General features: G+C 40.7%; 1 protein-coding gene across 1 annotated transcript in view; it reads right to left on the bottom strand.

Moving 5' to 3' along the window:
* Window positions 1–628: 628 nt before the first annotated feature.
* The window catches only part of ZNRF2 (zinc and ring finger 2), a 58788-nt gene continuing 32296 nt past the window's right edge, over window positions 629–27120 (bottom strand). Inside the window, exons 2-5 of the mRNA XM_075143324.1 lie at window positions 26791–26886; window positions 3936–4041; window positions 3110–3187; window positions 629–1920 (exon numbers count right to left, since the gene is read on the bottom strand). Coding sequence (XP_074999425.1) covers window positions 3130–3187; window positions 3936–4041; window positions 26791–26886 — 260 coding nt within the window. The 3' untranslated portion in view covers window positions 629–1920; window positions 3110–3129. The remainder of the gene's footprint in view (window positions 1921–3109; window positions 3188–3935; window positions 4042–26790; window positions 26887–27120) is intronic.

Raw genomic sequence — 27120 nt, 5'->3', positions numbered from 1 at the left:
CTGTACAGGGAACAACTGTACATTTGATGTGACTACAGAATTGAAAGTGTGACAAAATGGTTCTGCTCCCACTGAAAAAGAGAATACAACAGGGCCCCATAGTTACAGGTTCAGCTGAAACCAGTGATGAAAGCCCAAAAATGTAGAAACTGCACTGGCGATTACGACAATTACCTAGTTTGGACTCCTTTAGATTTGCAGCCTAACAAAGGCATTTTACAGAGCAACATTCAAGACAAAATGTTATCCACGCAAGAATTGCTCTGCAAGCGAGATAGGAGAGTTTAGTAACACGCACTACACTTGTTCTCCAGATAGCAGCAGTTGCTCCTGTTCTTTGCCCTTTTTGATATGAATCACAGTAGCAACAGAGAGAAATACGTACTTAAACAATGAAAAGCAGAATTACTTATGTACAAGAAAAATGTTTGAAGTGTTGTGCAATTTATTTTAACTATTGAAACCCACTAAAAATGTTATCGCTAATAAATATTCATAACTCTTCCCTGTACTGTGAAATTCAGAAACTACTACAATTAATTCTTGACATAAAAAGTATGCTTTTATGCCCTGATATCTGTTCCAGTTCATTGCCTTCTTTTTTTTTGCGGTCATTGTTTTTTTTTTTGAACTGTGCTACTTTATGGGAACTAATACTTATCCACAGTTTTACCTGGTGTACCCCTGCCCAGAGACATCCTGTGATTCATGGATCCCTGGTTATACCAATATAATACAGTAAAATAATAATAAATTAAACAAATGCAGGTGCATTTTTAAAAAAACAAACTATACTGTCAAATGCTCTCCACGTGAAGAGACCAAGGGTTTAGATGCAAAGTACTACAGATCCTGCCATCAAAAAAACATTCAAACAAGGAAACAAAAATTTGCGTGTGTTTTAAAAACTGAACACAAATCCTACCTCAATGTCATCTCAACCTGCCTGTAAAAAACTCTCTTGCTGTGCCCACATTTGCAGTTATTCATTTACACCTCAGGAGGCAGCCTGGAGATGAGAGTAGTACAATAAAATAATTACCTGAAACATTTTTAAAAAAATACCCGTTAAACAAATTACCTTAACTGGCAGCACTTAAAATTGGTAATTCTTCTTTTTTTTCCTATTTAAAAAAAAGTTGCATAGCTGTAAGATTTTGCTTTGCTGCATTTTTTTTTTGTTGTTTTTACTCACAAGCAGTAAAAGAGAAGTTTTAGTTACTTAAATAGCAATACAATGTGCAGATTTCAACAATCCTCCCTATAGCTTGATCAATATAAATTAGTTACCTGTCTTGGTTTTACTCTTTGGACTGCATTGTGACAAAGGTTTAGTTACAAAATTTTGAAATATAGTATTCCTATGCAGAGAAGTTTATGTTTTCTGTTCTTGAAAAAAGTGAAGAACATAAAACAGGATGTGAATTCAGTAAATTAAGGTCACACTGTTAGATTATATTTAGTTTGCCATTTACTCTTCTTCAGCCGATGAGAAGGTGAAAACGTTCCCACTCAAACCCAGGGCCATCCTCCTGCAAGGGTCTCAGGTAGCATGTATCGAACATCTCCGCTTCCACTCGAGGCAGTAGGAAACATGTCCAATAACCTGCTTCTTCACAGAACCAGAAGTTAGGCTGAGATTAGGAACTTTGGCCTTCGATACAAAATAGTGTCAGTAATGTCTGTGGGGAGTCGATTGTTACAGAATGTGCAGCATTTTCAAAATCCCTGTGTGTCCTTTGCATGAGTGTTTGGTATACTGAGCACTACTGGCAAGTAACTGGTGTCTGCAATGCTTTTTCCATGTCACTGTCCATCTTTGCCTTTTTCAGCCACAAAGAACTGTAAGTCTCAAGCCAGGCACGCTGTGTTCAGCAAGGGAACCTCACATCTCCTATGTTTTCTGATCAGTGGAAGCAGCTGTTGAAAAAGCAGAAGACAAAAGTACCATCATTTCAGCTATTTCAGTATATAACACACTCAAACAGCATGAGTACACCACCATGTTTTCCTTCCCTTTTCCCCTAAGCCCCAGTTATCACCATCTCTGCTGTGGGAAAAAAAAGCAAATTGGATTTAACATGAGGTTAGACACCCATGAGCATGTACAGAGGAAAATGTGTTCATAAACAGCATACGGGCTTCTTCCACAATTCAGTTGTTGGGGGCAATATAGGAAATGTTTTTGTTTATTAATTTTGGCTAACACTGCCCTGAGGTTAAAGCAATTATCCCTGTAGCAGGATACCTTCCTTCAGGTTTTCTCTGCTACCCCTGCAACACTGCAATGTGACCTGCAACACAGCCTCATGAAGCAAGATGAAACAAATGAACAAATAAATGCCAATGATGACGTCTTCAGATTTTTTTTTTTTTTAATTTCCATCAGAACAACAAAACCAAACCCTCAGCTACCACCCAGAATTTCAGATATCCCCATTTCTCTAAGAATTATGATGATTGTCAGTGTGTTTTGCAACGCTTAGGGGCAGGAGTTTAATGCAAGATAAAGTTTTTGAACCAGTCAACAAAAAGAATAAACCTATCCTTTAAACATTTGACACTGATTGCAGATCTGAAATCATTAACACAAAATATAAGCTGGAAAAATGTGAACCTCTGTGAGATGAGATGGATAGAAACATGTTAACATTTTTTATTTATTTATATATTTTAAACATTCTGGAATGCATTAACATGAAAGTGGTTTTGAAAATACCTAGTTTCAACTTTTTTATATGATTCCAAAAGCTTTCTGTCAGAAAAAAATGCCAGTACTCATGGAACAATCCAAAATTACACAATTGTATTATTTTAATTTTGTTTCATTTCCATGGAAAAAATACTCTTTAGAAGTTAATGTCAAAGCTTTATTGGCACTGGCTTGCTACTTTCCAGTACTAAAACTGGAATACATCATTTCAGACCATGCCATACAAGGATGCAGAAACCTTTTACATATTGCAATATACGTCAGTACTTACTGATTAATATTACAGTTCTGAGACACAGTAGCAAATTCACAAATTAAAAAAAAAATAGCATAAATTTATTTCAGATAATCAAGATATTTATTGTTGAAATGTACACATCTAAAAATAAATATTACCTAAAAACATGAATCTTGTCTTAATCTGATGGATGCTCAGGGCAAGATCTATTTACTTCAAACCATTCATCTATGCAGCTGTTGGATGCAAGACAAAAATTAAAACAATTGACATGAATATCTCAGTAACATTTAGCAGTAAGATATGAATATAAATTGGTTGCTCATAATTTCAATGATTAGTAAGATTTTATATTCTACAGAGAATTACATGTATATACACACATCATTGAAAAATTTAATAACCCCAAATCACAGTAATATTAAACACTGTTGAAAAATTATTTCCTAAGTGTTAAAATTTTCTAAGGAAGTATTTTACAAGTTACTACCCAGGTTTATATACACAGGTTACTTCACTATTAACACTATCATCTTGCTTATATCATTCATTGACATTTTACTTCCTGTAGTTACAGACACTTGTGAAAACAAACATGAAACAGGTTTAAAAAGTGTTCCCCCCTCTCCCTCCCAAGGCTATTAGCATTTGACAAAACTTAAGTACACAGAACCTAAGCTCCCTAGCCATGATGTGCACTCCTTCCCCATACAGGTGATTTTGCCTTATTTTTCCTGTGGGCTTTTCATGCAAGCATGAGAAGACTATAGTATGGAAAACTGACTTCAAATACATTGGTGGAGATGCAGAACGATGTCATTTTAAAAACACCTTTAGGGTTGATGCTGTTGTTTGTTTGTTGTTTGGTTGGTTTTTAAATGTAAAAAGTGACTAAATTTTAGTGCTCCATTAAGCACCCCTTAGAGGAGTTACTCAATAAATGTAACCTTCTGGAATTTTATATGCATCCTGAGGAATACTTGCCCTTTATGATATATGCAGAGGCAAGGCAGTCGGGCTATAGTATCTCCTTGCTGCAGCTCTTCCAGGCATATTGCACACTCCCCAGCATCTTTACTCAGCACATCCTCTGAAGAAAGAGCACAAAGTTAAACGGTTAAAAAGCAGACTACTACAAGCAAAATGTTCTTTATTCAGAACATTAAGGCCAGCTACAGAAGATTCTTCTTGTCCTGCAGAAAGCCATGTCAAGGTGAGGATCAGTCACGCTTACACCAGCTGACTGAAGATTCCTGATGGGAGTCATTTTGACAGCTCAAATTAAAATATGGTTATGATTCAGTTTCTTGCCTAAACACAGCTGTAGCTCAAAATGAAGTCCTGTAGATAGACACCTATATGGAGAAGAGGGGTAGCCATAATCAACAGTCGGTACCCTTTGGAGTTTATACTCCCTCAGCAGATCCATACCCCACCACACAGGCTGCTCTGACCTGACCTCGGAAACCTGCGCTCTGAACCACACAGCCGCAGCAGACACGTGCTGCCGACCCCAAGAGCTAAGCATTGGTGAAGTTGTGTTCTTCATGCAGATGGTACATAATGCCTCCAGGGCTTTGAGTATTCATGTTGGGTGGGTTTTTCCTAGCTCTACCTTCTTCCCCATGCTCGGTTTTCACTGTGGAGGTTAAGCTCAAGCCTGAACATAACATTTCTCCAGGTAATTAACTAGGTAAAGATCTTGTTAACTTCCAAACACTTAGCTTATCATTTGCTTTTTCTACTCTCCTACTCATCTCTCTTCTATACATCTGGCTTTCTTTTACCAGCCTTTCCAGTACTCATATTCACACCTTCAACCTCCTCTTCTCACCACATCAGCATGTTCTACCACAGCCCATCCACCTTTTCCTCAGTGTGGAGTATGCAACTGTTAGCAATAGGAGTGGGAGTTTTCCATCAGGGAAAGATCAGTGCTGTATAGCTCCAATGATCCTAAATTCCTGGAGATACTGAATTTTTTGCAGCATTACCAGGTCCCGTAACAAAGGAGAAGAAACTATGTTACTAGGAATGCACAAGAGTTGGCTTTCACAGAGAAGTTTCTGGGAAAATATATTATTTTTTAATAAAAACCTTCTCTCTTGGACACTTCTCTTAGCCAGAACGTGGGATGCAGAATTCAGCCTCAGCACAAAGCAAAACAGGAGATCACGTAAGTCCCTGTTTGCCAGAATCAGGTTAAAAGTCCCAGTTAGACACGACCTCATGCAGTGCACAGAGCATTCCCAGCAAGGGACCACGTAGCAACCAAGCTGGCATCTCTGGCATATCAGAAAGGTGCACACTTGGCAAAGTAAAGCCCATGTGTTCAAATTTCCACAGTTTCATGGGAAAAGCTTCCCCTTCTTAAACCAAAAGGAGCCTAAAGGGACTGTTTATGGAGAGTACGGTTCCCAGGTACGACTGAGAAACCACCAGCTCTATGCTATTCTCTCCAGTGGCTCCAATACTCATCACTATGGCATTCTAAACCCACAGAAAATGACAAGTAGGCAACTAAAAAGCTATCACTGCAGCAAAAAGTAAAATTAAATTAGGTCTACCTCGTCTCCCTTAGAATGACAGCAAGCTGTCTTGTAGATGCTTGGGTTTCTAAAACAGTGCTTATTTCAGTCTTTGCTATATTCATTGGTTATGCTAAAAATACTGTATAATGCCACGTGTGTGACATCTTCATGAGGATATGTGAAGAATATCTAACATGAGGTGAACTCTTATAAAGAATAATAATCAAAACAAATTAATAAACAATATATACCTACCACAATGAAGAAAATTTTTAAAAAAAGTATTTTACACGTTAATATTATTGGTAGGCATCGTATTAAGAAATTGCTTCTGTTGTTCTATCAGAAGCTGTAAGCTTCCAAGAACATTAGAGGTACCTAAGAGAGAAAGAAATTTAAAAAACACAAAAGATCTTAAGAGCTCTTATCTGTTGTTACAAAATCATGACTTTAAGAACTTGCCCAGAAGAGGGTGCTAAGGATAAATACTTCCTTGAGGTGTTGTTTTTTTATAAAAAGATACTTTAGTATCTGACACTAGGAGGCAAAGACTCTCCAGACAGCATTGTCCTGCTAAAGAGAGATTAATCTTCGCCTGAGGCTCTCAGACACTACCCTCCCAGACCGCCTCTTTACACAAGTAGTTTGCCAAAAGTCCTATGAGCAGATCTACTCTCTTCCCACAGTTAGGTTGCAGGAAGAAGCGTCATTAGAATTCGGGCGTGTATCATACACACAGAGCATACTTAATAAAAGCCATTTTTTCCATGAAGTCACTTTATCAGATCAGCAGCTGGTACCCAAACCAAAATGACACTAAGATACCTTCAGTGAATTAATCCCCAGCCTCCCTCCCTCAGCACTCTCAAGAGGGAAGCATTTAGTCAAGTTTTGATGACAAAACTTAAAAAGCTGCCCAATAAAAATACAATTTATAAAAGAAAACATTCCTGTGAACTGCTTTCACATCATTCTCTATTGTACATGTCTGGCTTATCGTGTGCTCCCCAGACTGTACAACGCTTGAGTCTGAACTCCCACTGAGCGATTTAACAAGGTTCTGCACCTTTTGGCTAACATTAGGGCAAGATGCCAGTTTAAACATTTGTGTCTCCCACCAGCCCTGGCATAAGTGTCTGAGACTCCTTTTCTTCCCTCCAGTACTCCTGTACTCTCCCCAAATGCCATTAGCCTCCCTCTTGCCAATAACAGCCCTACTGCACAAGTGCCAGGCAAACAGCTTGCCGCCCTCCCTGGCTTCACCCCAGGCTTTCCCACCCGGATGAGCCGCCAGGCACACACCGGGCTTTGCCGAGTCGTGCCAGAGGGAGCTGGTATGAACACCGACGACGGCTGGCATGGACGGAGCCTCAGAAACGTGGTGGAGTTCTGCCACCCTTGCAGAAGAGATTTTATTAATAGGTTTCAATGCTCTTCTTCCTCTGAAATAACCAGGAGTCGGCATTCCCTACTTCTTGTGTTAACCTTACGAATCCTACCAGGCTCTCATGCAAGAGAAAAGCATAAATACTGAACGAATCAGTACAAAATAGCCAACTGCTATAAATGCCCATGTGCAACTTGGCACTGCACACAGACAGGCTCCAAACCCATGTAATTAAGCTCATAATTGATTACACACGTAGAGTGACGACAGCAAAACCAAACCCTTCAAGGACCTACAATACTTTGGGTCTGACTCTCTTTTGACCATTTTAGATGATTTGGATCATCAATCCCAGATAAAGAAAAAGGGGTGAAAAAACCTGTTAGACCTGGATCCGGTCAGAATTTGTTCTGTACTTGTTTCATACGGCACACCCCTGTACCAACACTGGCTTATACCAGATGGAAGTCAGTTTAAGGGCCATTTAACACTGACTTTTAAACGTATCTGTTACAGAACAATGTGTAAATCATTTTGCACAGAACCACTGCGGTCTGAACAATTTTTTTGTTTTCATGTTTTCCTGCAGCAGAGTGATTCAGCAGATACAACTTATTCTTTTTCTCTTTTCTCTTAAAAAAAAAAAAGAACAGTTTGAGATTTCATCAATGTTATGATTAAAACATTTATATGAGTGTACTACCTAAATGGAGATGGGAAGAGGAAATAAGCAGAGGCCACATTTTTCCATTTCGCCCACACGTGGGTACATACACAAACACTCACCACACCCCCACATCCATCTGCCTTGCACTAAATAGGAGGTAAACACTCCTCCACCTTCCCAGCTATTTGAACAAGTACTCACTAGCCAAAGACTGGTGTCAAAGATGAAGTCTGGCAAAAGACCATAGTATTTCCCTCCGGTGTCTGCTCAAGTACTTCTTCCTCCCCTCCTCTACCCCTAGTTAGTAATACTACTGTTTTAACTTCTGGTTGTCAGTAATTTTTCCTCCTAAAATTCTGCTTTTATAGACCACCTAACCAGGACGAGAAGGCAGACAAAATAGTCTACCAGAGGCTCGCAGAAGTCTCACAGTCGCTAGCCCTTGTTTTCGTGGGGGACTTCAACTCTCCGGACGTCTGCTGGAAATACCACACGGCAGAGAGGAAACAGTCAAGGAGGTTCCTGGAGTGTGTGGAAGATAACTTCCTGATGCAGCTGGTAAGCAAGCCCACCAGGGGAGGTGCCTCGCTTGACTTGCTGTTCACAAACAGAGAAGGGCTGGTGGGAGATGTGGTGGTCGGAGGCCGGCTGGGGCTTAGCGACCATGAAATGATAGAATACTCAATACTTAGTGAAGTAAGGAGGGGGGCCAGCAAAACCGCTACCATGGACTTCCAGAGGGCGGACTTTGGCCTGCTCAGGACACTGGTCGAGAAGGTCCCTTGGGAGACAGTCCTGAAGGGCAAAGGGGTCCAGGAAGGCTGGACGTTCTTCAAGAAGGAAGTCTTAAAGGCGCAGAAGCGGGCTGTCCCCATGTGCCACAAGAAGAACGGGCGGGGAAGACGACCGGCCTGGCTGAATGGGGAGCTCCGGCTGGGACTGAGGGAAAAAAGGAGAGTTTATCACCTTTGGAAGAAGGGGCAGGCAACTCAAGAAGAGTACAGGGATCTCGTTAGGTCGTGCAGAGAGGAAATTAGAAAGGCAAAAGCCCGGCTAGAACTCAACCTGGCCACTGTCGTGAGAGACAACAAAAAATGCTTTTACAAGTATATTAATGACAAAAGGAGAGCCAAGGAGAATCTTCATCCTCTATTGGATGCGGGGGGAACGTTGCCACCAAGGACGAGGATAAGGCTGAGGTACTCAACGCCTTCTTTGCCTCAGTCTTTAATAGTCAGAGCAGTTATCCTCAGGGTACTCAACCCCCTGACCTGGAAGACAGGGACAGCGAGCAGGATAAACCCTCCATAATCCAAGAGGAAGCAGTTAACGACCTGCTACGCCACCTGGACGCTCACAAGTCTATGAGGCCGGATGGGATCCACCCGAGGGTACTGAGGGAACTGGCGGAGGAGCTTGCCGAGCTGCTCTCCATCATTTACCAGCAGTCCTGGTTAACAGGGGAGGTCCCCGACGACTGGAGGCTTGCCAATGTGACACCCATCTACAAGAAGGGCCGGAGGGAGGATCCGGGGAACTACAGGCCGGTCAGCCTGACCTCGGTGCTGGGGAAGATCATGGAGCGGTTGGTTTTGAGGGCGCTCACGAGCCATGTCAGGGACAACCAGGGGATCAGGCCCAGCCAGCACGGGTTCATGGAAGGTAGGTGCTGCTTGACCAACCTGATCTCCTTCTATGACCAGGTGACCCGCCTGGTGGATGAGGGAAAGGCTGTGGATGTGGTCTGCCTGGACTTCAGTAAAGCCTTTGACACTGTCTCCCACGGCATTCTCCTAGAGAAGCTAGCGGCACACAGCCTAGACAGGTACACTCTTCGCTGGGTAAAGAACTGGCTGGACGGCCGAGCCCAGAGAGTTGTGGTGAACGGAGTTAAATCCAGTTGGCGGCCGGTCACGAGTGGTGTTCCCCAGGGCTCAGTTTTGGGGCTGGTCCTGTTCAATATCTTTATCAATGATCTGGACGAGGGGATCGAGTGCTCCCTCAGTCAGTTTGCAGACGACACCAAGCTGGGCGGGAGTGTTGATCTGCTCGAGGGTAGGAAGGCTCTGCAGAGGGACCTGGACAGGCTGGATCGATGGGCTGAGGCCAACTGTATGAGGTTCAACAAGGCCAAGTGCCAGGTCCTGCACTTCGGCCACAACCCCAGGCAACGCTACAGTCTTGGGGAAGAGTGGCTGGAAAGCTGCCTGGAGGAAAAGGACCTGGCGGTGCTGGTTGACAGCCGACTGAACATGAGCCGGCAGTGTGCCCAGGTGGCCAAGAAGGCCAACGGCATTCTGGCCTGTACCAGAAATAGTGTGGCCAGCAGGACTAGGGAGGTGATTGTGCCCCTGTACTCGGCACTGGTGAGGCCGCACCTCGAATCCTGTGTTCAGCTTTGGGCCCCTCACTACAAGAAGGACATGGAGGTGCTGGAGCGTGTCCAGAGAAGGGCAACGAAGCTGGTGAAGGGCCTGGAGCACAAGCCTTATGAGGAGCGGCTGAGGGAACTGGGGTTGTTTAGCCTGGGGAAGAGGAGGCTGAGGGGACACCTCATCGCGCTCTACAACTACCTGAAAGGAGGTTGTAGCGAGGTGGGTGTTGGTCTCTTCTCCCAAGTAACTAGCGATAGGACGAGAGGAAATGGCCTCAAGTTGCACCAAGGGAGGTTTAGACTGGACATTAGGAGAAATTTCTTTACTGAGTGGTCAGGCCTTGGAACAGGCTGCCCAGGGAAGTGGTTGAGTCACCATCCCTGGAAGCATTTAAAAGACGTGTAGGTGAGGCGCTTAGGGACATGGTGTAGTGGGAATGGTGGTGTTGGGTTGATGGTTGGACTCGATGATCTTAGAGGTCTTTTCCAACCTTAATGATTCTATGATCTTTACTGAAAAATAAATTCTACTCCACTCCTGCATTTATAGCAAAATAGGTAGTACTGAATCAAAATACAACCATCCTGGCAATTTTGCACATACTTTACCAACTAAAACTTTTTCTAGAACTTTTGAAAAATATATCCAACAACTATCAAAGCCACCAACTCAGGCAATGCCTGTGATGAAACAGTCTGTCTTTAAACTGAGGATTGCAAAAGCACATGCAATACATACCTTATGGATTAAGTAATTAAAATCTGTGCTACTGCTTTTTGTTTTTAAAACACAGATAGATACAGCCCTAGGCTCAGGAAACCCCAAGGCACAAATCATGGAGACGGCAATAGTATTTGGGGAGATATCACCTTATAGCTGCAGTATTTTATTTTCTCTCTAGGCATTCACTGGAAACAGAACACCAAGTTAGAAAGACTTTTGATCTAACCCAGTATGACAATTTTTCAAAATATCTGTATTTTTTCTAAAACTTAAAAAGCTTAAATGTCTGTGGAAGCTGCCATCACAGCTAGCTTAACAGTAGAGGACACCACAAAAGTGCACCCTTTCAGGAATATCACTGAAACTTAATTGGAACATACCTTCTGAACAGTATCTTATCAGCACTAAAATTGGTAACACAAGAGCCATAAGAGGTTAAAAAATATTGATGAGACTTCATTAAATAGTACATATTACCATATATCTGTTACACATTCATTAATTTTTGTTGCTGATTACTAAAAACTCTCTCAGTTAAGTACTACAGACTGTCTTTGCTTGTTTTTAAATGGAGTACATGAAACTCTAGACATCTAGAAGCCAACGTATTTCTTCACATATTCACACATATAGCATGAATTAATCCACATTGCAGAATTTATTCTATACTTTTACCGATATCACTTTCTGGGACAATCCAAATCGTTACAAAAACAAGTAGACCAGAAGGACCTGCATGTTCCACAGGTAGCCAGCAAGTATGTGCGTACATGATGAACATACTCTTATTAAATGTTACTGACTTTATTTACTAAATCTTTCCAGCTTCTGCCGCATCTGGTTTTCTTCCTCTCCATTCCTTTCCAGCTATTTCCTACAATGCTTTCCTCCTCTTCACACCCATTTTCCCCAAAATATCATTTTCTCTAGACCTACTTTTTCTACCACTCCTCTTTACCGCCAATTATCTCATTTCATTTACTGTTGCAATGCAGGCATTGGAGAAAGGAGGAAGAGATTAACATTATTAGCCACAATCTGATACGAATAATATGAACAGCCTTCTTATTTGGGGTTAATATCCTTGGGACAAGTAGACACTGGAATGGAAGGAAAAGGGACCATTATGCAGGGTGTGCTTCTCTCATGTAGCTCAGTAACTGTCTTCGCAAGCAAAAGCTTTCTCTCCTAGTCCATCCTAAGCACTAGGAGAACAAATAATTTCTTTGGCATTCTACCTGTTCCTTCAGTATTCTGGCCGCCACAAGAGGAACATCCTTGATTCAGCATGCTCCAGCAAGGGATCATTCTTGGATGACCAGGTCAGCCCTCTGCTGCTGCTCAAAAATTGAGGCAGAAAGACACTCTGAAGGAGAGCTGATTTGTTAGTGCTCAGAGCCCTCAATAGCAGGAGAAAGATCATTCAGTTGTCAGTGCAGAAGATACTTTATTGACACTCAGAGCTTTCCAAGATACAGGGTCTGTCAGCAGATTGAGCAAGGCAGACCTAAAGCCATTAGCTTTGTTCACCTATGAAGACTGCACCTTCATAGCCAGAAGTTAAACTTGCACTGCCCTCAATGAGGGACACACCTTCTGAAGAAACAGTGGATTCCTGACCAGAAACATTTCTTATTGCTCTAATACAAGTAACCTCCTGCAGATCAGATGCAAAAGGGAAGATTTTTAATATCTAGTGTTTTTACTTGAACCACAGCTAAGTGGTTTTCAGGAGTCATAATACCAGCAAGTTGAGCATGTAGAACTTCAGAATTTAGCTCTGCTGAGTAACTTCAATCCAAATTCCCTTTTATACTGCTAAAAAAAACTAATACCCATACGCTAATCAAACATGCACATATTGCAACTTTTTGTGCGCTTCTGACAGGCACAAAAACCCCAAACACCATTGCATGACTTGCACGTAATACCTAGAACTTAACCAATCTACAAACACCTTCCCCACCACAATACATGAAAACATAACCTCTCTAAAACAAACTAACCAGGTTACAGTTCCTCAAATATTGTGATGAATTTTGCGGGTTTTGTTTGGCATCTCACTCTTCACCCCTTGCAACGTGGCAGTCTGTTACAATTTCCTATTCGAAGTCCAAGCGTTATCCTCGTTTTCCCTTTCCCTCTCACCTGGCTCAGCGTTGGTCCAAGACTGAGATATCTATATACAAACAGATGCCCATCATGAAAGATTTCCTGCACAAACATTGCCTACAGTCTTTGGTGCTCCCCTCTCTTAAAACACAAATGTAAAGTGAAAGTCGCACAAGAAAAATATTTGCAGAATAAGGCCTAAGTTGCAATACTTGTATCGCAACACCGTGCTGAGCTAGAGGGAGGTAGCTGCAGAAGTTTCATTGTTTCTCAGCTAACCCAACATTTGAAGAACTGGATTTAGATTTTTGTGGGACATTCTCAGCTCTCAGAAGCTAATTCTGAGAAATAGCTAGATGCTTCCTGTTCAGACAGATAATGATCAGGTGTATGGTAGAGAAAAAACACTCACTTTTTGAATAAAGATAAAAACTGAAATAGTAGCAACAGAAATACATTTTAGGGAGCAGGATAAGTATAAAAGCCTGTATAGTCCTAGCTACCTGGATACAATTCTAATTAGGTAAACTAAATAATACAGAGGGGAGAGGGATTTCTGCACTGAGGAAAACAGTTCTTTTGTAAAGAGGTTTGCTTCAGTGGCCACAATGGAAATCTATCTGCAACTTTGAGATACATGTTGTCAATACAAGCTACAGTTCTGCAAAAAAATTTTAAATCCCAAGTTTAAATAACACAGCTTTCATACGATGTCCAATTAAGACATTGTGCTCATAGACAAAGTTTGCATCCCAGGACTCCCAGTGAAGAGCTAGGCTTTGAAAAAAGACCAAGTAGTCCAGGGAAAAAAGCTCCTCACTTCCAAGCAACAACATCCACAGCTGCTCCTATGCTATTGTGATCAGCGTACCAACTTTCTGCTTCTGGTTGAAAGCATTGGGGTGAAATAGGTATTTATACAAGATAAAATTTAGCAACCCAATTGGACATGAAACATCTTGTGCTGCTGTCTTGACATTTATTGCCCAAATGACTATGCGTTTCCACAGTGATTCAAGATTTGCTCTCGATACAGAGACAATTATCTGATTGACTCAAACTTCTGCTTAAGCTACAGTCTTTCCAACTTCTGTTTAATCAGTCTGCTTGCAGTTTGAGATGACCTTGACTGTTAAATCATCTCAAGATAACTAAACAACTTTCTCCTGTTGTACTGACTTCTACACCACATTTGTAAGTACCATGTCCTTAAATTGTCAAATTTTAGTCTAAATACGGGCCAAAGAGCTGCACTTGTTCACAACTGAACCACAAATAAACAGTCTTATCCTCCAGAACATGATGTAAAGAGACTTTGTGCCAGTTTTACTCATCCTGTACTAAGCGCTCATTCCAACTGAACTGATGTATATTTGTGTTTTGAATGACCCAAGGGGTAACGTGTTCTTGAACAGTCTTCCTTGGGATGCTGTGTTTGTCTCAAGGCTTCCCCCCCTCCCTTCAGAAACACTATTCCTGGTAGATGAAAATACTTCTAAGTATTGTCTCATCAGGATACGACTAGGTGAAAAAGCCTTGAATACAGCAGTAGCAAACTAGTGCCCCACTGTGCAATTCCATCATGAATAGTGTACCCCAGCACATAACTGCCTGAAACAAAAGCTGCTTATTGCAGCGCACAGAACAGGGAAGCTGCCTTTAGGCTGTTTTCTTGGTTTTTGATCAATATTACATGACCTCTCACGTTATTGGGTATTAATCTTGAATGTCAGGAATTAAACCAAAAGTAAAGGGACAAACCGATAAGAAACCCACAAGAAACAAAACAGCAGCAAAATAAGTCGCCTTAGGAAACAGTAAGGAACTATCACTTGGGGAATACCTCCTCCTCGGCTTCATCAGGTAAGAATGATTTACACTTCTCAAGGCTGACTCTACCATCAAAGAGGATCTTGCACCACAAATATGCTACAAAAGAAAGAGTGGTTGAGTAAATTGGCCAGGGGCAACCAGCATGTATTGCTAACAAAGAATCTGCTGCAGTTAGAGAGGATTGTTTCTTACAGGGAGCTGGAGATAGCTGAGATGAAGGAAACTTACAGAAGCAGGCAAGAAAGAAGAATATCAGCGCGAGATCCACGCATGCAGACCTTTTATCATTTTTATTCTTTGCTAAACCATGCTTCTTATCTTTGAGGAGTAAAACAACAGAAAATATTTAAGGGCTACTTATATGTACCTGCCAACCTGTACCACCACTAAGAAACTGCTATGATAGATGCAAAAATCAATTTAGGCCTGTTGAGAATTTGGGATCACAATCCACAGATCCCAAAGCTGGCTGAACCACATGGTATCCTCCAGAGCAAGAGGCAGAAAGTTAAGTCTCGTCACCAAGGGAGGCACATTCAAGAAAAATGAGAGAGGCCTGAGGTGCAGCTTGCCTTGTGTAGCAGATGACTTCTTTATCAAAGGTAAAAAACCAAAGCAATAAAACCCAACCCAAGCCAAACCCCCAAAAAACCCCACCACAACCAACCAGGCATAAAATCCAAGAGTATTTATCTACAGAAGCTTCTTCTGGTAGTAAATCACTCAGAAATCTAATTTATTGATTTAATGAGGAAAAGATACCACTATGGTAAGGAGGAGGGTAAAGAATTCCTTTCATATACCGTGCAGAGGCAGTTCTCTTCAAATAGCTTTTCAGTCAGAAGGAAGACTTAGCTATGATGCTGTAAGTCTGTTAAAATGAACAACTTTGCCAAATCAAGACTAGATGCTATTGCCAACAGTGTTCATAAAGACTGGGAAAGTAAAGCAAAGTGTGGATGTGGCCAAGTAAGTAAGACAGAAGATGGTTGTCTCTGATCAAGCTGAAGGAAAGATGTAAATTTGAAAAGATCTTGCAATGCAAGATGTTGATGTGACTGTACAGAAGGATCCCCACCGAGGTTAGGAAATCCCGCTTGTTTTGGCAGCTTTTTAAAGTGACTAAGCTTATTTTATCCCCAACACAAAAGGAGACCAAAACAATTGCAGAAGACGGTTTTTCCAAATGGCAAGGCTTCAACCATTCCCCATCACTGAAACTACGGTCAGAAGTCAGAGAAATTGCTTTGTAATGATTTTCAGTTAAGAAGTTTCATTCTAGTAACGGTCTGCAAGAAATTGAAAGTGTGATGGGGACCTGCTGGCCTAATGAAATCTGTGAGAACTCTCATCTAACACAACGCATGTGAAGCAGGCACATTAGAAACCTTCATGGAAGGAAAGAGTAGGGGAATAGTGTCCCTGAAGAGCAGAGGCAGAGAGGGAATGAACAGAGGAAGCTCAGATGCAGTTAGCTAGCCTATTAATCTGGGCAACATGGGTTACTTTAATGGTGACTTGTTTTGAAGTTGGATGTAGGATTTGATTCAATGTCTTGCTCTCTTTGTCCTTTTTCAAGTTCCTATTCCAGGCTTCCTACAGGTGCCCTGAGCACAATGAGTTTTGCCAAGTCTTTTTTCCAGTCTTTTAACATTGGCCAAATAACTGACTCATTTCTTTGCAAGCTTGCAGAGGAGTTTGGTTTGATCTGATGCAAAATGAATGCATAGGGAGCACTAAGAAAGACGGCATGAAAGATGAAACTATGAGCCTAAGCTCGAAACAGGAGGAGGGGAGAAAAACAGGTGTGTCTGACTAAGACGCTATTCTTAGGGAAGATACGATGCATTACTGAGCAACACACAATGAAAACACTGGTGCCAAAACTCAGTGTGCACAAAGTCTGGCTTATTAACCCCAGTGCCAGGTGCTAGGCCTACAGGGTGCTTTTCCCAGCAGGCTCGAGATCAGTCTCCTTCACGTTAAAATTGAATGGCTGGTGTCAGTGTGCATACACAGGATAGGGATATAAATCACCACATAATTTTTACTTGTCTGTCTTTTCTGTTCACAGCAGACTGCTTTTTTACAAGCTATTCCTATTTTAAATGCAATTATCTTTGCGATATAGATGGAATGCAAAACATGTCTGAATGCAAAAAGTTCTGATAACATCAAATATTGAGTCAGAGTTTTCAAAGCTATCTCAATTTTTCTGCTCTACATTAACCCATAATCCAGTATTATAATTTATTCCAGCAAGCATAGAGATACAATATTTCTGGTGCTAACAGGGACCTACAGGTTTTACTATCCCAGGAAGATACAGAGCATATGGGTCTTTAATTTCAAGAGGAGAAAAATACCCCAAAAGAACCTTCCTTTACATTTTAAAGCAAATAGCATTAATTTCTAGATCCTAGCAATTAAGTAAAATAAAAGGCACCCACATAATTTCAACAGTATTCAGCAATGATAATCATTCACAGATAATAATACAAAAAGATTAACATGGGAGATGTGTTTACAAAAAGTCCCCAAAGACAATTCTCCAGTATTTGTTCAAAGTTTTATGCACGTAATCTGACAGTATATTTCTACAATCATATTAAAGGTTTTTTTTCTCCTTGTTTTTTAAATCTACAGGCTATCAAAACTATTGGACATCACTATGACAACAAGGCATTTCAGCTAATAAAGCCATAGATTGAAACAGACTTCCTTGGAACTGGGGAGAAAGATAGATAAGTGTTAACCAAACAATTCCTCCCCCCATCTCTTCATTCCAAACAAATAAACATTATTTATGGGCTAAAAGTTATGAATGAATACTACATTATTGCTTAGGTATGAAGGCTATCCAATACCTAATGTTATACATGAAGACTATCTAATTAAACTCCACACAAGAAAAGAGGGGATGAGGAATATGGTCAAAATGAATAACATTTGATATGGCTTTAAATTACAGATAGCTGTTAGCGCAGGGTTAAAACTGAAGTTATCCAAGATTTTTATGAGGAAACTTTAACAAGGTTTCATGAGTGTTAATATAGTTCAGCACTAAATCTAGCAATAGTGAAGTTTTTTTGTGTTTCAGCTGTGTGTTAAACTTCAGGTTATTTCTGCAGCTGAACAAATCTGTAGCCGCGTGAGATTTACGCAAACTTTGGAGAGCGAGGAGGTTCCTCCAGGGAGGATACAACAGGCTGGTCTAGTACTTTGTACCTATGTTAGTATATAATCAATGTAACCCCCGCCAATAGACAATTTACAAGCTATTCTAGAATCACTGGATTTTAAAAACATGAAAAGCTGACAATTTTTTCTCCTGTGTAAGCAATGATAATAATCCCCAATTTAGATGTGAGAGTACTCTATCACATTAACAGTGTTTTCACCCAGCTTGTTTCAGAAGAGTCCGGCTTGTTCTATCACTGAAACCCCCTGCAAAAGCTAGGCTGACTTCTTTTATCGTTGAAGGGTTGAGTCTGCAACTCAGAAGCACAAGACTATTTAAACAATCAAAGGGTAGCAGGTTTTAAAGCAAGATTTTAATCTGAAGAAAAAAAGAAATTACAAATGACATTTCAGACAATTCTTTCAATTGGTCTGCCCTTGGGGTAGTTTCTGAGTAAGAGGGAGCGCCTCTTATTCTTTTACATTTCTTTAGAAAAAAATCCTGATCTGCGAGTAATCTGTTCTAGTTCCTGCAAAACAGTGAGGAATTCAGGGAAGGAAATACCATGAAATTCCTACACAGATCACTCAATCTCAGTGAGATGTAGTTTGGCATTTATTTTTAAAAACCTACAGATTTCAAGTAGTTTTATTTCAAAATCCAGCAAAGAAACCTATTCTCTAAGATTAGGAAAAGCTGTGTATTTTCAAGGGTTTTGTTTCCACAGAGCAACTACAAAAAATAAGCCAGTTTGCTGCTAACAAATGAGTAAAATCTCAAGGTTTTAGAGGTATCAGCTTTAAAGACTGCAGAATTACCATACAAAACTAGGAACATTATTTCCCCTGAAGCTAAATTCCCAGCAGTCACAAGACTGCAGCAGTTGCAGACACGATTTATGACATCCTCCGAATGACCTCTCAAAGCTAAAGACTGATTAAGTGTAAGACATGGAAGGTAGCTCCTGTCTGCCCGCATCACATGATGCGGAGTCACAGTACAGTCACAGCTACCAAGCGAACAAAACGGTCCCTTAGCTTTCTCCTGTATGCAGCACTGCGCTGCCATTATATAAAAGAAACACAATGACATACAGCACAATATATCGGGTCCTCTTCTAACCCGATCTGAATCACTCCTCGTGTCACCCACAGATGTTCTTTGTGGCACTGGTTCACAGGTGTATCTAATTTTCTAGGACAAGAATTGTCATTTGACTTTAGCAGCACTGTCAGTACCAAAGCAAGACAACAGCAGTAGCTGAGGTTAGGGGTAGCTTCTAAAGAAAAGAAACAACTTGAGCTATTCAGCACATGAATGATCCTGTTTTCTCTATTTCTTTCAGAAACAACCAGGCTTGTTCTATAGCTGTCAAAAGCTTTACTGTATTTATCCAGTGCTGCATATAAAATATTCCCATGGCACATGCATGCATTTAGATAAAGGCAATTCCAATGTACTGAGAAAAAAAAAATTTGTTGTCCCACTCTCAAGAACTGAAGTATGAGGTGACATTGCAGCTATTTTAGCCAGGAGTGACTTGTGATAGCTCCATCACAGGAAGTTCGGTCTAGCAGATTTAGGCCTGGCTCGAGGGAAAGTATGCAGGGAAAGTATCCACCTAATACCCTTCTCCCCCAGGGTTCATTAAAAGAGTCAGTCCCATTTACAACAAATCAGAGAAAAGTTTAAGATATGAATGGATGTGATCGCTGCAGTGTGTCCTCAGCAGGATGCAAGCATGTTGACTTTACTTCATTACAGCACGAAAATTTAGCATAATCTATTGAGCATCCCCAGCCTGCACCACGAAAGTGAGCTGTCATAGCTTCTTTACAAATCTATGCCTCCCTTTCTCTTACATGAAGAGTAAAACAATAAGCAATGTTGATCCCTCAACCACCACCACTAAACCTCCGAGATTATATTTTACCAAGATAAATGGGGTAGTCTGCAGTTCTGAGAACTGCTGTTCCAGACATTCGAAGCACTTCCCTCTCAGTTACACTATGTTCCCATTTCAGGAGCTTTCTTCACAGCCACACCATTAGAAATACCCAGCTTGCTTTTCTGACTTGGTAGCAAAGGGCTGACAGTTTGTGGGTGTGGAGGAAAGATAAGAGACTGCAGCCTCTAAAAGTGCTGCCGCTCCACGCTATCACAGGCTGACCCAATTCATCCACTGATTGAGGCTGAAATGGGGTCACCAGAGCAGGTCCTACCCTCTTTAGGAGGTAGGTACACGTTCAACTTGAGTGTGATTTTATTTACTGACGTTTGTCAGCATTAGTCTTTAAAATGAACAACCTTCCCCCACAACAAACCCAAACAGTTAACAGGCTGTTTTGGTAGTGATGCTCTTCTGTGAGGTACCAAAAACCGTTGAAGGAGAGATTGGCGATGGCTGGAAGGACATACAGCTTTACTGACAAAAGGGAGGAAGAGCTAGAGTTTGTCACTGTTCCTCTTGGGAGTCTGGTTTGGACGAGTAGCTACCCATGGCCTACACTGGTGAACAACAGTGAAAGTTTCCTCCTTGTTCAAACGTTACCAACAATTCCCAAAGGGAGGAAGTACAAACTAATCAATATATTTTAATCAAGTTCTCCAAACACAATTTCCCTCCTTAAAATTGTAACAATGATTTGCAAGACAAGCTATGAAAAGTCTGAGCTGGTATTGTACCAACTCACAGAGTAACAGCTGTGCAAATGTCTGAGACTAAAATTTTATTTACTATAGTAATGTTCTACTGTCACCACGTTAAGCAAAATCAAAGTTCAACAGATGTTCAACAGTTCTAATTATTTTCAAGAACTACTGAAGAAAACAGTTTTAAAGCATCAGGGAAACTGAATGAACCTCCTATATACTCTGGAGGATGTTCATGAGTACATAAGATCAAAACAAGAGTAAATGTCACTATTTTAACTGCAAGCACAGGATAAGTGTCTGTTTACGTGTCCTGTTAAACTACCTTATAAAGTATGCTCTTCTCCCTCCCCAGCACCCCCGAGGACAGAGCACAGAACCGTCTAGGACAGAGCAAGAAGCTAGAAACTTTTAGCCAAGAATCTTGTTAAACTCCAAAAATGGAAGAATTGAGAAGTTCTATGGAGAATTTTATAAAGTGGAACGAAAGAACTGATTTGCCTTAGTATTATTTTGCACTGCTTTGCTGAAAGTCTAGTCCTATTAAAGGATGAGGACAAGGAGGAAGGCTTAAGCTTTTCCAGGCAGACTGGCAAGATGCCCTTCTGCAAGGTCTTTTAGGCTATGAACTCAGGAACCCCGGCAGAGAAATGAACTTGAAGTTAGCAATTCTTTTCATTCCAGACTGAAGTTTTGAGTGCATCAGTCAAAACAGTTAACAGCATCAGCCCTGCTGAGTAAAATGCTCTCCCTTTTTTCGTGCACAGAAGTAACCAAGGAAATCACGTCACTTCAGGGGGCGGAACTACCAGAATCACCTATCTCAGTGGTCCAAATGTTAGGTAAAGGTGCGCTATTTTTCTTCCCTTCTACTGAGCAATATAAACTGAGTAAGTTCTGGCAAAAGTAGCTTGCCCCAAAGATGTTGAAACAGCCATCAATCAACAAAGCTTATAACTTGTGTTAGAAAAAATGAGGTCAGTCCCATTCACCAAGAATGTTTCCGAAATATTTTTATTTAGTCCTTTAGGTGACTCATGCTAATCTTCAAGTCTCTACTTTTGATCGAAACACTATGTTATGGCTGTCATTTAGATCTCAACAACTCCTCTAGCAGGACTATTGCTCACACAGATTCCAGCTCAGGATTCTGACACTGACTCGCATGCAGACCTCAGCATGTGGCAGTACCAGCATTTCTCTTTCCTCACAAGACAAAACTTAACCTGATACCTCAAACTAATTTAGAATAAACAGTGTATTTAAATCCTCATAACAAAACCCTGCTTTGCATCCTTGCTAATCTAAATGAGTTGCACTGTTGTGGCCCTAGTCACTTCGAATTCGGCTAGACGGCATGGGAATATTTGGCTAGCTGTGCATGGCACCAGATTTGAACACCCCAGAAAAGAAAGTACGTTGCTGGACAGGAAGAGCACATTGAGATTCACTCATCTCTTCCTTCCAGTACACCTACCTTAATTTTCAATATTCTGTCTGTAACAGTCTTTCCACATACTAATCCTCCATTCAAAACAGAGCTGGATAAACTTTAAATACAAAATCACATATGTAATCCCTGCTATCTGTGATGTTTGATCCCCTGCTCTTTTTTGGTGTGACAGGGCTAAAAAATTCACTTATTGTAATTCAAAAAGAGTAATTGCAAAGTAGGTACCTTGAGTAAGGAAAAAACCTCCAGCAGCTCATGCACTGGATGTCTCAACACTCTGCCTCTCTGAAATTACACTAGCAAAAGCTTTTCCCCTTAAAATGAACTTCAGTAAATATGTTGGCCAATAAACAGACCCACTGCTGTATCTGAATTAAATGCAGAACGGTCTGAGTGAAAGCAGCGCTGATGTGAAAGCAGCACCACCCCGAGCAAGCGGCTTTAAGGAGACCCGCTTCGAAAGTTTCCAGTAGAACAGCGTTCCAACACAAAGTGCTGACTTGATGAAACCCAAAATATTCCACAGGAATGTGCTAATTCAATCAAAACTTTTGAAAGAGGACAGGCCGGCTCACTGAGCCAGCCAACCAGTCTAGTGAGCTGACTGGCTCCCCCCAGCTCTCCGGGGTCACTGGCTTCCCCATCTGGCCAGCTGCCAGGCTGCTAGTCCCGGCTCTCAGAGGGGCCCTTTAATAATAAAGTCTTACAAAGTGTTCTGAGAAACAAACAAAGGAATTTTAAAATGAAAACCAGAATTAATTTAGAAGCAACTGCAAGGTTTCTTCAAGAGGAATTGGTTGCATTTGTTGCAAGGCATCTAAAACTAGTGCCCCTAAAGACACAAGTCTCTCCTGTGTCTGCTCAATTTTTATAAAACACCTTCCAGTGAAAAAAAGCATCAATTCTGTAACAACACAAAATGAACAATAATTATATTCAAAACCTAAGCTTCACCAGATAGGTCTAATCATCAGCAAGGAGTTAAAGACAAGTTGCTTCCAAAGCACTGAGTGTTACTCAAGTAAATGCCCCTGCCTCACCAAAACACAGGGCTACCTTGTAAGCAACATCTTGCACAGAGTAGTCCCTAAGTGGGCTCCCTGCAAACTTGAACGAGATGGTGCAAGGGGCCTCATTTAACACTTTGGAGAAGCTCAAAGGAATAGGAATGGCTATATAATATTTTAACCGTGGTTTTTAAGAAATCTGTCAACTAGCAAATAACCCACTTTCTTCATAAAACTGGCTTTTAGCAACCTGTGGCTAACCAGTGCATGGGACCTACTCTGGCTTCTCAGCAACTCAGCAAGTAAACAGTATGAAGAGAGTTTTTAATTGCTAAAAAAAGCAAGGCTATTTAAGACAGTAACACCAAACACCACAATGTTTTTGCACAATTCCATTCATTTAACCAGCTTTTGTATCAAAATGCCTAGATATTGGTTCATGTGTGAGCCTCACAAGTAGTTTAAGAGATACTTGGAACAAAGTTCCACAGAAAAAAGGAAGAGGTCTTTTTACATGCCAAATTGAGTAAGCAATGAGATCTCTGTTGCTGGCAAGTCACATGATTTTGAAAGAATAAGGCTAATAAAATGTACTGATTTATTTATATGAAAATCAGCACAACTTCCAGGATAGAACTGGGACAAATTTGTGACCACTCTTTCAGAAAACATGTGTAAATCAGGCAGCTGACAGAGTTTGCAGTTCACTGAGCCTTCCTACTGCCAAATGCAATGCACAAAGGTAGCTCAGAAAGCAATTAGAAATTGGCTGGGAGGACTCATTAATTTTTTTAAACTTCAATTCACATCTAAACAGCCTTGTAACATTTTTCTGGGGAAGACTGTATGCTTTAGACTCACATTTAAAAAGAAAGGTTTGTCTTCTCAGAATGACAAAATACATACAATTTGCTCCCTGTTGTTTCTTAGAAAGAACAATTAATACATTTACAGTATCATGAGGAAACACATCTAGAACAGTAGACATAAGCACAGTTCAATCCAGCTGCTCAATTTTTAAACATCTCACCACCTGCAAAGTCTAAGGCTCCCTTCAACTACTTGCAACACAAAATTCAGTGAGAAAAGAAGGTGAGGGGGGAAAAAAAAGGAAAAAAAAAAATTTCCTGCTAGCGGTAATAGGGCTGGGAAACCACTAGTGACCAACACAAGCAAATGATGCCTACTTGGCTCTATTTGAGTACGTATGGCATAAGGCCAAGGTAACAATGAGAAAGTAAAGCATAAAGAGATGCCTTCCATTTTGGAAGAAGGTATCAAAAGTTGATGGCAGCATTTTTTCTTCTCTCAAGCAAAACTTGAGATGCCTTTTTCATGGCTTATGACAAAAAGGCAGATCCATCACTGGTCTCCTCATCATTGGCAAACAGCAAAATATACATGAAAAAAAAGCACGCATATAGACATTTATATGCAATTCTGGGCCTGTAATCATGGCAGCATTAAGTTACCAATCTGGTAGTTAATTCTCTTTCATTAGCCTCATTAAAGGGATCACAATCATACCACAAAGTAACAACTGAGTGCTGCACAACTCTGAAGCCATATCCTCAATTTCTTTCTGCTGCAGTAATTTAAATAACCAGCTATAGGCTATAATTTAAGATTTAGTCCATGACTCCAGGAGCTAGTCAAGTGGAGTTACAAGGATCAATGCACGCTTCTATTAAGTGTTTATGAGAATGAGACAATACTTCTAAGTAAATGTCTCTCTCAAACCAGTCTATGTAATTTAGTAGTTTTCTCCTTTCAAGCTTATATAACCATTTCCTAGAGTGAGTTTCTGAGGCTCTCTATACAGCAGACACACTCCTAAACTGAGAAATGACACGTTGCTTGTACTAAGTCATATTGCATTGTCCACAACTGCTTTTGTCATGTTGCAGATTATCCAGAGAGTGGCTTCAGGTGCCACTCACAGGTTTTACTTCTGCTCATTTATACAGAAGTTCGTTGACTGAACAGACTGCGCAAAGGTAACAAGATGGCCCAAAAGAGCTCCAACCAGCAGTGTGCCAGCTGAGAGAAACAGTGCAGAGGGGAGAAGAAGAAGAGGGGGGAAAAAAAAAAAAAAAAAAAGAGGTTGAATACGGCACCGTTGTGAAACAAATGAACACCACAAACAATACTGAGAGGTTATGTTATGTAACTGCTGTTTCTTTGAAAAAAGTTAGTCAGCTGAGTGCGCTCATACGTACGTGTAGGGAGCAGCAGGGGCAAAGGGTTTCAGTCAGTCAACTCATAACTTGTGGACATCCCATCAGTTGGATTACCGCCATTGCTTGCTCCCTGCCAGCTTGCCTCCTCCTGCTCTACCCTAACTGATCCCAAGTGCATCATCCCTCCCTGACTGGGCGACTAGCCTGCTTCTCCCTGATGTTCAACATCCCTCAGTACACAGATTTCTAACAACTTACCTTAGAAAATGCTTAATCCTAATTTACAAAAGGCAAAACAAAGAGAAACAAAGCCCCCTCTGTTAGATGAAGTCAACCTTCTCAAATATATATGTGGCAACACCAGGAGAAAAAAAAAATACTTACTTTTCCTGAGTGCTGTACTCTGAAATGGATTTCACAACTGTAAGTATATGATTTCAAATTATTTTTGCAATTAAAGCCAAGCATTATTGCTGTCCAGACAAAGAATAAGGTGGGCCCAACCACCCTTCAAAACTTGTTCCAATAAAAAAAAAATATCCAGTGTAGGATACCATAACAGCAAGGGTGCCAGGAGGGTAAGAGAGCCCATAACACTGCAGGTTATTTATACAATAACTAAGTTATGTCGGAAGGGACCTCTCGAAGTCTTCCGGTCCAGCCCCTCACTCAAAGCAGGACCAAGTTCGACTAAGTTGCTCAGGGCCTTGTTCAGTCAATTTCCGATCATCTCCAAGGATGGAGGTTGCACAACCTCTTCAGATGCCTGCTACTGTGTTTGACCACCCTCATTATGCGGCATTTTTACCTTACATTGAATCAGATTTTTCCCTGATGCCACTTGTGACCACTGACTCTCAACTTTTTGCTCTGCACCTCCAAAAAGAATCCGACTTCCTCTCCTCTACAATTTATTTCTAATCGCATTCTGTTCTCCCATATTCCACATCTGACAACTGGTGAGCAATAAGCTCATTCAGGAGGCACTCTAAGATTTCTTGATGGTAGGGCAGCTCTCCCAAAGCAGGCACTAAGATTTCAGTAAAATTTTCTAATTCCTAGTTCTCTGAAACCTTTTTGTGTGCTTGCCATATAACTAAGTGTCAGTCTAAGCCATGGTGATAGAAAGGTTTGATCCCAACAGTGGCAAAAGTCCTGTTTGCCTTGCATCAAAGGTTGCTAAGACTGAGAGCTTAATGGTATGGGGCAAAAACAGAGCTACAACAGGTGATTAATTTGACATTGGCAAAAGTCTCACTAAACCCACAAAAAATGGAGGTGAGACATACTTCATAAGGACTGGTAGATACGCATCACATACGCACTCAGCTGAAGAAGGAGAAAGTTCTTTAGCTCCTTCAAGAAAAGGTAATTTTCTTGAATAAGATGCAAATACACAGTGTGTCAAGTAACAGTCCTTAATAATGTCCCCAGAAGGAAACTTGATAGACCTACCTCACTACTTGATGTCATTAGATGAGAGGACATTTAAACTACACACAGTCAAATAAGAATAATTTTATATTTGTAGCACAAGTCAACAGTGTAAATTATATTGGCAGGCAGTATAAAAAAAGACCAAGTTCTTAGGAACCATCTTGAAAAAATAAACAAGCAAAAAACATACACCATTTGTAGGTCCACTGAATTAATTACCAGAGTATCTTATTAAATAAAGAATTATCATCACTCTAATGTTTAAAATGAATAAATAATTATCAGCTTACTTCTTTCTTACCATTGTAGGTTATCCTTGGTTTTGTCAAACACATCACAAGGTGTAAATCCATTTCATCAGAAGATACAAATTTTGAACATACAGGGCACTTGAATCCTATGGAAAATAAAAATATATAAGCATGAGTACATTCGACCACGTTGCAAATGCGTATATTCAAGCCAAAAAACCTATTCTGCGCACATTAAAAGAAAGAAAAAAAATCTGGCAGCTTTTCAGTTTTGATCTGACATTTGTTACATGAATATAATTCCCTTGATTTCAAAAGATCTCAAAATGGACCATTGTTTCTGCAAATTGATCTGTTGCCAATTGTAAACATGTCGCCAC

This window comes from Calonectris borealis, chromosome 2 (assembly GCF_964195595.1).
Source record: "Calonectris borealis chromosome 2, bCalBor7.hap1.2, whole genome shotgun sequence".
NCBI classification, from domain to species: domain Eukaryota; kingdom Metazoa; phylum Chordata; class Aves; order Procellariiformes; family Procellariidae; genus Calonectris; species Calonectris borealis.
This window is presented reverse-complemented; position numbering and strand designations above follow the sequence as displayed.